This window comes from Panthera tigris, chromosome D2 (genome assembly GCF_018350195.1).
Source record: "Panthera tigris isolate Pti1 chromosome D2, P.tigris_Pti1_mat1.1, whole genome shotgun sequence".
NCBI classification, from domain to species: domain Eukaryota; kingdom Metazoa; phylum Chordata; class Mammalia; order Carnivora; family Felidae; genus Panthera; species Panthera tigris.
The window spans coordinates 12,803,255-12,819,158 of NC_056670.1; the positions used below are offsets into that span (position 1 = coordinate 12,803,255).

Here is a 15,904-nt window from a genome sequence, read left to right on the forward strand (position 1 = left end):
GATTTTCAGGTGCCTGCTGTTTGTATTCCCTAGTTTTATTTATATAATAATATCAGTCTATTTATAATGTACCATAATTCCTTATTATTCACATTCAGCAAATCATGCATTGGTTTATTAGCAGAAATTTACCAGACTTTAAAGGTTTAAAAGTATACATTATCAGGGCACCTGGGTAGCTCAGTCAGCTAAATGTCTGACTCTTGATTGCAGCTCAGGTCCTGATCTCACTGTTCATGGGATCGAGCCCTGCATCAGGCTCTGTGCTGGCAGCATGGAGCCCGCTTGGGATTCTCTCTCTCTCCCTCCTTCTGCCCCTCCCCTGCTCGTGCTCTCTCTCAAAATAAATGTAAAAATTTTTCAAAGAGTATAAATTATCTAGTTCTGTAAAATTAACATTAATGGAATTCTGCTGGAAACCCTTTTAAAAACCTATTAGCCAACAGGCTGCTATCTTAAGCAGCATCAAGGTAGGAGCAGCTGGACCAGTTTTCTAATATTCACATTGTTTTATGTCACATTTCCAGAAAGATCTCTCCAGGCATCTTATAACTGCCACTCCTTGATTCTCCAGCAGTTGAAAAGGGGGCGGTGCTATGGAATCCAGGAGAAGTGACTCCAAATTTCACTATCACCTGACTTGTTATCAGAGCCAGACAGAAGCTATGGGAGATGAGAATAGTGACAGATATTAAATATTTGGTTGAGCTTCCTACTTCATGATGGGAAGATAGGAGTAGTGAAAAATCACTGTATTCTTTATTATCTCAGTGTAACTACATTGCAGGACAGCCATAAAGTGTTAAACGTCAGTGCCTACGAATTTCAATAATGTGATACGGCTTTTCCATTGCCGTTGCTTTTCCACTGCTGGAGAATTTCTCTAAAGAACATGGCATTATGGCTTGAAATTCATCCATTAAAATGCAGAGTTTCTGGTGACAGTAGTTGCTCTCATTTATTGACAGCTTGGTCAACTGAGACATAAGCCATTAGTTGGGAGGCAGGGTGCAGAACAGGTGAGTTTCCTGTGACGGAATGAGAGTGAAGGTGCAGACTGAGATCTGCTTCTCGAGTGGCCAGGCCTCTCAGCAGGGCACCGAGGGGGACACGGTCCGAACACAGGTGGGAGGGCGGCCATGGAGAAAGGTGTCAAAGGGGTGCTAGCGGAGGATGGAAAAGACAACCGGTGAGGCTTTTCCGGCGTTTCCTGGAGCACTTTGCCACCAACGCTGTCTTGGTTCCCTGTTTCCTTCAGTACCTGGAGGAGGAGTACCGCAAAGGAGCCAGGGAGGACGACCCCATGCCTCCCGTGCAGCCCTACCACTACGGCTCCCACTACTCCAATAGCGGCACGGTGCTCCACTTCCTGGTCAGGATGCCTCCGTTCACGAAAATGTTTTTAGCCTACCAAGGTAAGGATTTTGGTAACGCATTTTTTTACTTTACATTCAAGGTAGTTAACGTACAGTGTGGCATTGGTTTCAGGAGTAGAATTTAGTGATTCATCACTTACATGTAGCACTTGGCGCTCATCCCAACAAGTGCCCTCCTTAGTGCCCGTCACCCATCTAGCCCATCCCCCACCCACCCTCCCCATCCTCTCTGTTTCTGTCTTATTTTTAAGGTAAGGATTATCTTATAACTACCTAAAATATCTTGTTGGGTCATTAGGAAAAAACAAAAACAAAAACCTGACATACTTGCTGAGAATGTATTGAGACTAACAAAACCACAGGAAAACGAATTCTACTTATTCCTTCAGTAAAATTCTCTTCCAAAAATTTGTAGTAGGCCAAATTCTCTTGCTAACGTGTCAAGCTTTAGCTGCAAATTAGACATGTCCAAGCTTATAAAAATGCCATTCATTTTCTAAAAATTAGGGTATGATTCATATACCATAAAATCTACCCTGTCCATGGGTATGAAATTCACTTTTTAAAGATGTTCAATTTAATAGTTATTTCAGGTCACATAAGTTATCACATTGGGGGAATATGTTACTGTAATTTCTTGCAAGTAACCAGTTAAGAGGAGAGCCACACCGCCACCTTCACCTTAGTAACTTTCTGGTTAATAATCTACCTCAGTGTTTTAAGTGGCAGCCTGCAGGCCGGAAGATCACTTAGAGACGCATTTACTGACTTGTGTGCAAATAGGGACACACTCTACCTCTCGGTTTCTAATGAGAACTATGGTATGAGCTCTGTAGTTCCTCATGGCACCCACAATCCTTTGTGGAATCGTCATCCGCTCACTTACTCAACCCTTCTTGAACTTCTTTAGATATTTTTATTCATATGTAACCTCTTGGAGGAATGCATTTTTGTATTGTCTCTACCTGGCCTATAGAAGGGGCTTTCCTATATTTCTCCCTGTGTAAGGACACAGAACAAATGTTCCACACGACAGCTGTTCAAATATTTGAAGATTATTACCCCGTCCCCTCTCTCCCTTTCAGTCCTGTTTATCCTGAGGCTAATTACCCTTAGTTAATTTGACATCAGGCTGAGAGCCTCCTGTATGCAGGGTTTTATCCCAGCTGCTGCAAGGAATACAAAAAATAAATAAGACTTGCTTACTTTCTGTACTTACGGAAGAGTTTTAAAAACTAATGTGTAAACCATCTTTTTTGCTCTAGTTTCCAAACCTGTTACTATTCTGATAATCCTTCTGGACATGTTCTGATTTGTGAATCCCATTATTAAAACACGGCAGTCAGAACAAAAAAGAATGTTTCTGATGTAGTTTGGGACCACTGAGGTGTGTAATAGAACTATTGCTTCCCTCCATTTTTTTTTCATGTAGCCCAAGAATCTATTAATGTAAACACCCAATCAACTAAAATTTCTTGATTCTTAAAGATACACTGCTATTATGCTAAGTTTTCTTCGTTGTATTTAAGGATGATTAGAAAAAGGACAGGCTACTGCAGTCCCAATAAATTTCATCTCTTTAGCTTCAAATGATTTATGTTGGCATTTGAATTTATTTCTAGACTCTTGGTTTAGTCCAGGGTTTTTCACCGTGGTACTGTAGTCGTTTTGAGCTGCATAATTCTTTGTTGTGAGGGCTGCCCTGTGTTACAGGATACCGCTCCTGGCCTCTACACCCCTGATGCCAGTGGCATTCTCCCAGCCAGTTGTGAGAACCAAAAATGCCTCTAGACATTGCTAAAAGTCCCCTGGGGACAGAAGTGCTAGGTTAAGAACCGCTAGGTTAGTACGTGCACATTCTAGATTATAGGGATTTGTAGTGTCGCTTTAAGTTAAGAAACAGCAGAGAAAGTGAAAATCTGAACAGAACCCTCAGTGTGCTCCTCTGGTCCCACGGTTCCGTCTAGATGCCGTGTCTCGTCTGGATCCTGTGACTCCACCGCAGCCTTACGGGATTGCCTTTAATTTTTCTAGATTCCATTTAGATTGCTTCTTTTTTCTCCAAAGCCAACTGACAACAGAATAGATGAGAAAGTAATAAAAGTAGTAGGAAAGGTTGCAGGGCAGGGCAGCTCAGACTTGGGGAAGAAATTCCACATATCTTCTTAAAATTGTGCCTGCTTGATGCTGAGATCAGTCTGTGACCTTCTCTCCATGAATAGATCTGTTCAGAATTTCAGCAACTCCAAGGACATTTTAGATGGTACAACATGGTTCCTAAGAAGCACTACACAGCCGGTGTTTTCAGGGGCTGGCCTTTGGCTGTCATTTAATGTTCTAGGCCTGCCCTGTGGCTACAAAGTCTGACAACTGTTGACAGAAAAGAGGCAAAATCAAACTCAGTTCTTGACTGTTAGTAGTCTGCACCAGGAAAGCTTAACAAAGGAGTGACTGTGCTTAGTTTCATTTGGATTTATAGGAAACTGTACTTTATTCTTTAGCTTAGAGCTGGAACATTACTAAAAAGCAATGCCGCCCTCCAAAAAAAAAAGAAAAAAAGTAAGACAGTAGTCCAGGGGCCCCCGGGTGGCTCAGTCAGTTGAGTGTCCGACTTCAGCTCATGTCATGATCTCACAGTAGTTGAGTTCGAGCCCCGTGTCAGGTTCTGTGCTGACAGCTCAGGAGCCTGGAGCCTGCCTCAGATTCTGTGTCTCCCCCTCTCTGCCTCTCCCCTACTCCCATTCTGTCTCTCTCTCTCTCTCTCTCTCTCTCTCTCTCTCTCTCTGTCTCAAAAATAATTAAACATTAAAAAAATAATAATAAATAAATTTTTAAAAATTAAAAAAAAAGAAGTAGTCCTCATAATTAAAGGTAGAGGAATAATTTTGCTTTCTGATGGGGAAAAAACTATTTTACCTACTTGAACTTTAATTTTCCTTGTTTATTCATTCATTCAAGAATTAGATCATTTTCAGGCACCTAGTATGTGCTAGTTGTGGGTGATACCCCAGGCCCCTGCTGTTATGGGACTTTAATTCTGCTTGGGTAGACAGATAATAATCAGTTAAACAAATAAATGATATAAATTCATCCGGTTATATGTACTAAGAAAACATAATACAGATTTAAAATAATACGGTCTCATGTATAGAACTATTTCCTTTCAAGAACATGAATAACCTCTTTGAAACTGTGGAAAAACAAAACGACCATCACTCTCATCTTTTTGAAGTAGCAGAAGTAAATTAATTGTAACCAGCTTCAAATGGAAAAAGGTCTTTGTGTCTTAACTGCATTACTTGTATTTCTTTGCAGATCAAAGTTTTGACATTCCAGACAGAACTTTTCATTCTACAAATACAACTTGGCGCCTCTCATCTTTTGAGTCCATGACTGATGTCAAAGAACTTATCCCAGAGTTTTTTTATCTTCCAGAATTCTTAGTCAACCGTGAAGGTGTGTAAATCATTCCTAATTTATATTTCTGTGCTTATTTTATAATTTTCTAAAAATAAAAATAGCTTTTTAAAGTCCTACAATTTGAATCCCCAAATAAGAGAAATACTTTTATTTGTCAAGTATATGATTTTATTTCCAAGTGAGCTCAAAAATTTTAAGTATTTTAAAGGACTAAATATGTGTGGAAAATGGGTAACTTTTAACCGTTAAGGGTATTTGTAAACATGTATTTTTATTTTGTTATAGAAATTGCTTTATTCTTTTTTCGGACTGCAAAGGTTATAATATGCTCATTATTTTTTAAAGTTATGAATTTATGGGGGCACATGGGTGGTTCAGTTGGTTGAGCATCCAACCTCAGCTCAGGCCATGACTTCACCGTCCGAGAGTTCGAGCTCCACGTCAGTCTCTGTGCCGACAGCTCAGAGCCTGGAGCCTGCTTGAGACTCTGTGTCTCCCTCTCTCTCTGCCTCCTCCCTGCTCGTGCTCTGTCTCTCTCTCTCTCTCTCAAAAATAAAAACATAAAAAAATGTTTTTTTAAAGTTATGAATTTATTGAAAGCACAGTGTAAGTTGACTAAAATCTCAACAATTTTATGAGGAGTGACCAAGTTAGAAACAAAACACCCTAACCAAAATCATCTAATACCAAAAAGGGATAGTAGAGGATAAAATCAAATTTTCTGTGATGCCAGGGACCCAACAATCTTGCCCAACCATAGCTGTTTTTTAATAGAAGATCAGGTAACCATTTAAGAGATGTTGGTGGGTCATTTTCGTGCATTACTTAATTCCATATTTTTGTGTGACCTTTAGGAATATATGAAATTGATGGTCATAGCTTTAGAGAAGTTCATGTTAGGAAAATTACTTTGGAATTTTATTCTATACTAACTAGCCTCTCTGGAGCTGTTTGGAGAATCATTAATAAACCCACGCTGCTAGTTACCTGGAGCACGTTTCATAATGTTGCCCAGATGAGAAGCCTCCAAGAATGGTCAGCACCTGCAGTTTGGGACTCACTTAAATCCATGCTTGTTTCCTCTGTCTGTGTATGTTTCAGGCCTCATAACAAATAACTCCAACACCTAGTGCCTCAAAACAACAATAATTTTATTATCATTACAGGTTTTGGAGGTCAGAAATTCAGGAACAGCTCAGCCCAGTGCTTTTAGTGGTTTTGGCTGGGTGTCTGCATTCAGGTTAACTGGAGCTGGACCAGCCAGGGGATCAGAACAGCTGGGGGGTGGAGGACATCTCTCTTTATGTAATCCCCATGCCTTTCCATGTGGTCTCTCCACGTGGACTGGTTTGGGCTTCCTCACAGCATGGTGGGCTTGGACATTCTACCTGGCAACTCAGGGTTCCAAAGGCGAGTGTCCCAAGAGAGACGAGCGGGAGCTTCACAGCCTCTTCCAACCTCGAATTGGTGGTCACGTAGTGGCACTCCTACTGCAGTCACAAGTGCCCGCCCACATTCGGAGGGAAGGGGCTCAGACTGTGCCACTTGATGGGGGAGTAGCGAGATCCGGGAAAAGCATGCAACACAGCAAGTGCTGGTATAGCTATTTTTGGAAAATATAGTTTTGCTGTAATGTACGTCATGTCATTTCCTATCAGCATTCCCATCAGCCTTTCATCGTACTTTCAGTCATCTGCTTCGTGTGATGTGTCCCCAGAGCATTTGACAGTTGGGAATGATTTGGGTTTATGCAGACCCCCTGCTGCTCAGCCCCTCCCCAGCTCAGCCCTCGGGTGCCTCTTTCACTGCTGTGAAATCTGTAAATCCCTGCTGCTTCTCCCGAAGCTGCTCTGCAGAAACAGATTCTGCAGTTTCTTGGCCAGTTGTCTTCAATCACGGCAGCTGTCTGTAGGATGAGCTGAGCTTTTGGAGAGGGCTCCCACCCGCACTCCATGTCAATTTATATAAGCCCTTGGTTTATATTGCACACCAGATCATTTCAAAATACTTCCAAACTTAGCGACTATCCTTCTATCTGGTTTCACAAGATCTAGAAGGAGGCAGACAGCAACTTAATTTTATATGGAGCGTAATCAGCTTCGAAGAGATCCTTTTTCATTTTTATTCTGTTATGGTGTCCACATTTTCTGTCCATAAAATGTAGCACAAAAACATTTCTTCAACATTTCTTTCAGGACAGTTTTTTAAAATAAACACTTCTAAGATTTTTGTTTACCCTTCCAAACAATTAGAAAACAGCTTATCTACATCATAGAAGAATGTTCTTATTCAGTGTGTAGGCATAATTTTGGTGTCCATAGGAATGCTTAGTAGAAATCATATCTGGACAGACCTCTAGTCTTACCATAAACTTAATAGACAGTTCATTTAGGAATGTGCATAGTTTGTATGAGTTGCATTTTTTTTAAATGACAGAATGCTAATATTTACTAAATAAAGTCTTAAATTTACTATGATGTTAACATCACTATTTAAGAAATGCTTATACAAAGCCTCAATTTGATTTTAACCAAGTTTATAATTGAATAGATATTTGAGCACGTAATACATTAGAAGTTTTGATAAGTGGAATATTGAAATTAGTGGGCAGTGATTTTCTGCTGTTTTTTTCAATATGATATAAAGTGGTAGAAGGATAAAGTTGGAAATCTGAAATTTAATTAGGATAGCATTCACCCACGTGGCTCTATCAGTAGGTAAGTAAGTAAATGAACAATGATGTTACTATTCTCTTTGCCTCTGCTTTTCCTGGTGATAGGACGTAATGTCTGTTTCTGGAAACTCTTAAGACCCTGCTCAGGCCAAACGAAGCATGCTTTAGGGAGATAAGCATTAATATTACTCTTCTCTTCTAGGTTTTGATTTTGGTGTGCGTCAGAACGGTGAACGGGTTAATCACGTCAACCTCCCTCCTTGGGCACGTAACGATCCCCGTCTTTTTATCCTCATTCATCGACAGGCTCTAGAGTCTGACTACGTGTCCCAGAACATCTGTCAATGGATTGACTTGGTATTCGGGTATAAGCAAAAAGGGAAGGCTTCCGTTCAAGCCATCAATGTTTTTCATCCTGCTGTAAGTGGCTTTTTTAAAAATATGCATTTATGTAAGGCAGAACCTGAATGAAGGGTTAGCTGTTAGGCTGTTTCTTTAAAATCAAAGAGAATTAGCAATAGCACTAGACTTTTCAGGTTTTATATTTCACCTCTTTAAAAATAACTAAGAAAAAAAAAAGACGCTATCTATCTATTGCGGGTTCCTCAGGACCGACCATCCCCAGGTTAAATGAGGACTTAAAGACTCAGCGTATGGTCATACTAACAGTTATTACAGTGATAGATACAAAACAAAATCAGCAAAAGGAGAAGATGTATAGGGCAAATCTGGAGAAGACCAGGCACAGGTTCCCAAGAGTCTTCTCCCAGAAGATCACAAAGAACACACTGACCTCCTCCAGCAACACGTGTGCTGTTGTCTGCCGGGGAAGCTCATTAGCGACTCAGAGCCCAGTGTTTATATTGAGGGCTGGTCATGTAAGTACTCTCTCTCACACGTACTGAAATCCCAGACTCCCGGAAGGAAGGCAGGTGTTCAGTATAAGCACATCGTTTGTGCAAACAGTTGAGGCACAGTGAGCCCCTCCTATGAGTTAGGAAACGGCAGGAACTCTCCTGAAACCTGTGTTCCCTTTTAGCAGCCAAGGGCCAGCCTTACAGCGGGTCTTTGCAAGGAGAGCAGCTCAGGCCTGCCACGTTAACTCTTTCCTGCACACTATCCTACATGTGCATTCTCTTTTGAAATGGCATCATTTTTCCTTAATACAGAAACGATATTTGTGCCTCGTTAGAAAAATGTATAAAATACAGACTGCAAAAGGAAGATGTTTAAAAATCCACTTTGATATCGCTATCCAGAGATAAATATCAAAACCACCTTCCAGACTTTTTTTATACATATATATCATTCCATTTATATTATACCACTGTTCCTTAGGATGGCCATATAACAATAATTTATTTAACCATCCCCTATTGTTAGATATTTAATTAGTATCTGTTTGCTATTAGAAATAATAATCCTGAGAGGCCCCTGGGTGGCTCAGTCAGTTAAGCGTCCAACTTCCACTCAGGTCATGATCTCACAGTTAGTGAATTCGAGCCCCACGTCAGGCTCTGTGCTGACAGCTCAGAGCCTGGAACCTGCTTCAGATTCTGTGTCTCCCTCTCTCTGCCTCTCTCTCTCTCTCTCTCTCATAAACATTAAAAAAAATAATAATAATAAAAAGAATGACCATGCTTAGATAAGCACTTATAACAAGTATTTAATCCCTTGTGATGGCAGTGGTGGTGAGTGTTGAAGATTATGTAGTTTCTGAAGAACCTTTGAAATTTTATTTTGGCATTTATAGAAACGTTATGTCTAGATATGTAATGAAATTGGCTATGCCTGATTAAATGCTAAAAGCTACCCTGTACAAGTGGGTCTGCACAAAACATGACAGGTCTGTACCCAACTACTGACGGCTAAGAAGGACATGCATGTTGCTCCCCATCCGACTCTCGGAGACAACAGCAGGAAGGAGAAAAGTGTAGCACTCTTTACAGTAAAGAGCCTGGAATTTTCACCACACTTGAACTAGCTGCCAACATCGTACTTAACTTCATTTTTGCCTTTTCCTCGATATCACTTTAACGAATGATTTTTTTCCATAATTTAACATTATACACAGTCTTTTTTTCCCCAACACTGAGGAAGAAAGAACAGGACTGTGACAAATCCTGAATTTTTACCCCACGTCCAGTCCGATTATTGCCCTAACCCCCCTTTCTCTCCAGCTTCATGTCCTAAAAAGGGTGACAGCATGGAGGACACCGCCCTCTCTACCATGTTTTAGTCAAAATGGGATACTTTGGCGTTGTTTCTCGTCCGGTCTTCTGCCTCCTGCAGAGGAGAGCGAGCGGTGCTCTGGCCTCCACCGACAGCCTCACCAAGACGGCCCAGGGAGGCCGAAGGGACACGGCGGCTCATCACAGCCTTCTCTCCGGCCAACTTGTAGTCAGTTTCAGTGTGTGTGAAAACCTCCAAAGCAAACACAGGGACAGGAAATCAGGATTAAATTGATCCTCTCCGAGGATGCATAAGGCATAGGTGTGTTGCTCTTGAGCTTACAGGACGGAAATCAAAAAGACTTTGCTTGGGTTTTAATGATACTAGTGTTCAAAGTCCTGATTCTTCAGTCCAGGAAAACAGGAGGCCTATAGGCCTCAAAAATCCAGGCTCCTTACTAAGAGAAAATATGCCTCAATAGCTGAGATCCATAGACATCCCCAAGATGGCATATGTGAGTGAAGGGAATGAAAAATTCTTTCTCCACCCTTCAAGGCGCTTCCTGCTGGAGTAGGAACTAAATATACATGAGACAGCTTAACAGGGAAAAAAAAAAAAATCCAAAGTTTACTTACGTGCACAAAGAGGCTCAAAAATGAAATTAAGACCCAGGCAGGCAGTTTTTACACTTTTTAGACAAAGGGACAATAAATCTGTGAGGGATTGACAAAACGAAGAAAACCTAACTTTGAGAGCTTCATTTAGTAAGGATTTCTAAACAGAATTTGGGCTGGGGTAGTAGGTTAGTAAAAAGTAACAAGAATTGTTTATGCAACCTTCTCCACTCTAAATTTCCCATCTCTGGTGATAAGGATGTCTTTTTACTTCCTGCCACTGGAGGAAGCTCTCAGGGGGACAGAGGAGGGTCTGGGTCTCCTTGCACAGCCGGTCTCTTAAGTAACTTTTATTTAAAATAATCAGTATGCCAAAGCAGCCCATCTTGGGGCAGCCTGCCCTTGGCCCCTACATGAGTTAGCAACAGAAAACCCTCCTGTGAAACCATCCATTGTGTCTTAGGAGAAGAGGAATCAAAACCTTTCTTGGAGCATATTAATGTCGAAGAACAAAAGAATATTGGATATCACATAATTTCAGGCTGATACAAATGGCTTTGAACTTCTAGTCCTCATTTCTACAAATTGAGAAAATTGGGGCAGGGTGGGGTCCTCCGCTTTTCTTCTGCCCCTGTGTTGCCGTAAGCTGAAAGTTACCTTGTCTCGTCATTTTCGTTGACCCCCTGAAATGATTTTGGCTGACCTCTTGACTCTAGTTTTCTGACCAATATCTGATAGGTGGTTACAGAAAAAGTACGTCCACTTGCTAATCTGCCTGTAGAAGCTGTTATTTTAGATTAGCTTAATTGAACATCCTGGTTATATTTTCATGAGTCCTCACTGAAAGACAAGTCCAAAGAAAAACCTCATTTGGTTTTCTTTTTTTTTTTTAATTGGGGCATAACTGACATGTAACATTATCTTAGTTTCTGATGTAACATAACGATTCGATATTTATATATATTGTGGAATGAGCACCACAGTCTCATGAACAACCATCGCCACGCATAGTTACAGAATTTTTTTCTTGTGATGAAGACTTTTAAGATTTACTCTCTTAGCATCTTTCAGATATGCAATACAGCGTTATTGACTATAGTCACCGTGCCGTGCATGACATCCCCAGGACTTATTTATTTCATAATTAGAAGTTTGTGTCTTTTGACCGCCTTAACTCATTTCAGTTCTGTGTACCTATGAGCTCAGTTTTTTCGTTTTTTGCTTGTTCATTTGCTTGTTCATTTGCTTGTTTAGATTTCACATATAATCGGTATCCTATGTATTTGGCTTTCTCTGGCTTATTTCACTTAGCATAACGCCCTCAAGGTCTATCCATGTTGTCACAAGATTTCATTCTTTTGTATGGCTGAATAATATTCCTGTGTGGTGTGTGTGTGTGTGTGTGTGTGTGTGTGTATCACATTTTCTTCATCCACTTATCCATCAACGGACACAGCTTGTTTCCATGGCTTGGCTGATATAAATAATGCCGCAGTGAACATGGGGGTGCAGCTAGCTCTTCAAATTAGTGTTTTTGTTTTCTTCGGATAAATACCCAGAAGTGGAATTTCTAGATCACATGGTACTTCTATTTTTAATTTTTTGAGGAACCTCCATACTGTTTTCCATAATGGCTACACCAATTTACATTCCCATCAGCAATACACAAGGGTCCCTTTTCTGCACATCCTCACCCACACTTGTTTCCTATCTGTTTGATACTAGCGACAGGTGCAAGGTGATATATCATTGTGGTTTTGATTTGCATTTCCCTGACGATGAGTGACGTTGAGCACCTTTTCATGTGTCTGTTGGCCATCTGGACGTCTTCTTTGGAAAAATATCTATTCAGATTTTCTGCCCATTTTTAAATCAGGTTGTTCTTCGTTTTGTTTTTTGCTGTTGAGTTTTAGGAGTTCTTTGTATATTTTGGATATCAATCCCTTATTAGAGATATGATTTGCAAATATTTGCTCCTATTCAGTAGGCTGCCTTTTCATTTTGTTGATGATATCCTCTGCTGTGCATATAAATGAAGTCTTACATTCTTTGAGGTTAAATTAAAAATCAATTTTATAAACATACACAATTAGCACCCATCAATCCAGATACGTAATTTTCACTCATTCAGGAACACTGATTACTTCTCTTCTTATCTCATCAAGACCATTAATAATTACTAACTGATCAAACACAATTAAAAGCCATTTCCATTGAAATAGAGAAGAGTAAACTACTACCTAGAGAATAAAACAAGTTGTTTCCCCATTGGTGTCGTTGCCAGTCTCACTCTGTATATACCACCTCTCGTTCCCTTTTACTCTTCAGACGTATTTCGGAATGGATGTGTCTGCAGTTGAAGACCCTGTTCAGAGGCGGGCCCTAGAAACCATGATAAAAACCTACGGCCAGACCCCTCGTCAGTTGTTCCAGTCGGCCCACGCGAGCAGACCCGGATCCAAGCTCAACATCGAAGGAGAGCTCCCTGCTGCCGTGGGGTTGTTAGTACAGTTTGCTTTCAGGGACACCCGAGAACAGGTCAAAGAAATTACCTACCCGGTATGTCATTTGAATTTTAATAGTATTTGGCAAAAACTGATCCAACTCCAGAGATATCAGGCCCTCTCCCCAACTCCACGGACACCCCAGTGAACAGGGCCTCGGCCTGCAGGTGTGCGCCGGCCAGTGAGCACAGGTGCACACCATTAACAGCGCCGCTGTGTTCGGAGTGGATGCTGTGTCAGTGACACGAGAGAGTGCTTTGGGGAGCTCCGCTCAGACGGCCGGCTCCCAGAGGGCTATTCCCAGGGAAAGCCTCACAAGGCAGGGGCATCACAGGCACCCGCACACCAGAGGAGGGGAACCGTCCAGGACTGGAGAATAGTCTGAGCGTGGGCGTGGCAGGGTCTTGGTTACCATCTTCCACCAAAAGTACCGACCAGAAGCGTGAACGTTTGGTTCACAATTAAAGCAGAACCTTACGTGTATCTTTGGCCCCACCAGACTGTGATGACGAAGTGTTGCCTCTTAAAGTGGAAAATAGGCATGATTTTTCCTCTGAAATACAGAAGTAGAGCAAACAAGCCTGAAGAGAAAAGTGGATTCTAACCTTCAGCTAAATTCCTCATTATCAAAGCAGCATAAGATGGGAGGCTGTGAACTGTCAAACGTTGTAAAGGTTTGCAGCAGAAAGCAAAGAGGCGAGGGAAGGAGGTTGTGAGGGTCCTGGACGTGACGTAAAGCGGCGTGTCTCCAGCTACAATAAACCGTGACCCAGTGTAAGGATGGTTTTCACAGACCTTGTTTTGACAGTCACTTCTTAAAATAAGGTTACTTAAATCACTAAATGTAGAACACAAATAGAACGCATGGAAATTCTAGGGGCGCCTAGGCAGCTCAGTCGGTTAAGCGTCCAACTTCGGCTCAGGTCATGATTTCATGGTTCATGAGTTCAGGCCCCACTTCGGGCTCTGTGCTGACAGCTCAGAGCCTGGAACCTGCTTCACATTCTGTGTCTCCCTCTCTCTCTGACCCTCCCTGGCTTGCACGCACGTGTGCACACGCTCTCTCTCTCTCTCAGATATAAACAAACATTAAAAAAAAAGAACACCTGGAAATTCTTTATACTCATAGCTCACATATATCACATGTGTGTGTTGAACACAAACAAAAGTGATACAACCAGTAAAATTCAAATTGAAAACATCAGTATGATGTTTTGCCAAAACCAGATCACCAAAGTTGTGTTTCATAGTTGAAAGCTGTGTTTTTTGTTTCACGTTTATTTGTCAACGTAACCCTTAAGACTTTGAAGCCTCACAAATCACTGTAATTATCATTACCAGGGTCTGTGTCTTTCAGTGGAATCCATTATTTTACCATGTCAAAATAATTTAATAGTACATCCCTGAAAAGTAATAAATGCGATTTCATCTACTAATACTTAGTGTTAATCAGCTGTTTGCGGTTGGTACATAGATCTGAGCCGTATATCCGCTTGCAACGGGAACGTGGCACCCACCCGCCTCGTTCCCACTGAGGACCCACGTGTCCACCATTCTCTTCAGCTGGGACGGCCTGTCCCCGGACAACAGCCCCACTTTGCTCTCCCAGTTCTTTGAGGTGTTGCTCAGATGTCCCCTCCTCAATTCCCTCATTCCGTATCTATGACAGTAACCCCCTCGTTCCCTGCTCTCTTCCCTTTCTCCGTTGTTCTTCCTAGAGCTTCACCACCTGCCATATTGTCTGTGCGTCTGTCTCTCGTCTGCCCCTCGGCCCAGCTAGAACCCAGCTGCATGCGGACTGGGGCCCCATCTGTACTTTCATCCCTGCATGTAGCAACAAGGAACACAGATTTCCATATGCTAAGCATAGAGCAGTAAAAAGTAGAATATAATTCTTGCCTACAAAGGGCTTCTAATCAGGTTGCTTACTCTTTGTTTAGAATTTCAGTTAGAAGTCATTCTCTATTTACTACCCTTGACTTTTTCCTTTCTTCTTAGAGCCCTCTGTCGTGGATAAAAGGCTTGAAGTGGGGGGAGTATGTAGGCTCTCCAAGTGCTCCGGTACCTGTGGTCTGCTTCAGCCAGCCCCACGGAGAAAGATTTGGTTCTCTCCAGGCTCTGCCCACCAGAGCCATCTGTGGATTGTCCCAAAATTTCTGTCTGCTGATGACATACAGCAAAGAACAAGGTAAAAGAAAACATTCTCAGTAGCTCTCTCATGAGATTTGACTGTTTCCAGCTCATCTGTGCTACTATTTTATTTCTCAGTCTTGAGTCCATGGTGAAAATCATTCAAATGTGTGGTTATTTAGTGCAAAGTAGGAATTAAACATACCACCTGGCGGGGGGTGGGGGGGAGGGATTAAATGCAGTGCCATTTGAAATAAGAGGAGGAGTCAAAGCCAAGAACAAGTATCGTGTGGTTATGCTCACAAGATGAAAGCATCCTATAGAAATATATCTTTTGAGGCCCTTGAATCCCAGAAGAGACTAGCAAATTAGTACCTCAGAAGGTATAGTCATGAGATTCAAACAAACAAAACAAAACAAGGAAGTCATGATAGCCTTGAAAATAGGTCTTAAAAACAGGTATGCCTGGAAAGCAATTCTTGTCTCAGCCTCTGTGCCCTAACTCGCTAACAGCAACACATGGAAAAGGGCTGTAATTACGTCATGGTTAACGTAATTAACCATTTCGTTCACTATAAAAGAACTCTCCCTACTTACTAGGCACGGGCTTTGGGCACTAGAATGAATGCCTGGGGCGCTCATCTGTTCATATCAGGCGTGTGCAGATTTACCTAAAAGCCAGCGTGTGGCCTAGATAGACGCCTGTTGACAGTCACAATGTTTGTGTTTAACATTATTTTTGATACACCGTGCTCCTGGGGGTCCGTGCAGCTGGCTTCCAGCACGTGCAGCACTGCGTTATGACAGAGGTCACTTAAGGAAATTAAGTCTGCTGGCTGGGCCACAGTTCTTTTAGACTTACTCTTGTCTGTATCATGGAATCAGTGATTGCCTTTATGCTTGTTTGTAATAAGAGGCTGCATATATCATTTTATCTCAGTTTAGTGAATTAGTAGGGTAAGGCAAATCTGTTTAATCATACCTACTGTAATATCAGCAGTTTATTTTCACGAG

General features: G+C 41.6%; 1 protein-coding gene across 7 annotated transcripts in view; it reads left to right on the forward strand.

The window, feature by feature from the left end:
• LYST (lysosomal trafficking regulator) overlaps positions 1–15,904 on the forward strand; it is a 243,766-nt gene that overhangs the window by 201,847 nt on the left and 26,015 nt on the right. For all 7 annotated transcript variants that reach the window (XM_042961056.1, XM_042961055.1, XM_042961058.1 and 4 more), the window contains 5 exons: positions 1,259–1,415; positions 4,692–4,832; positions 7,673–7,890; positions 12,585–12,815; positions 14,759–14,948. In XM_042961056.1, the coding sequence (XP_042816990.1) occupies positions 1,259–1,415; positions 4,692–4,832; positions 7,673–7,890; positions 12,585–12,815; positions 14,759–14,948 (937 nt within the window). The remainder of the gene's footprint in view (positions 1–1,258; positions 1,416–4,691; positions 4,833–7,672; positions 7,891–12,584; positions 12,816–14,758; positions 14,949–15,904) is intronic.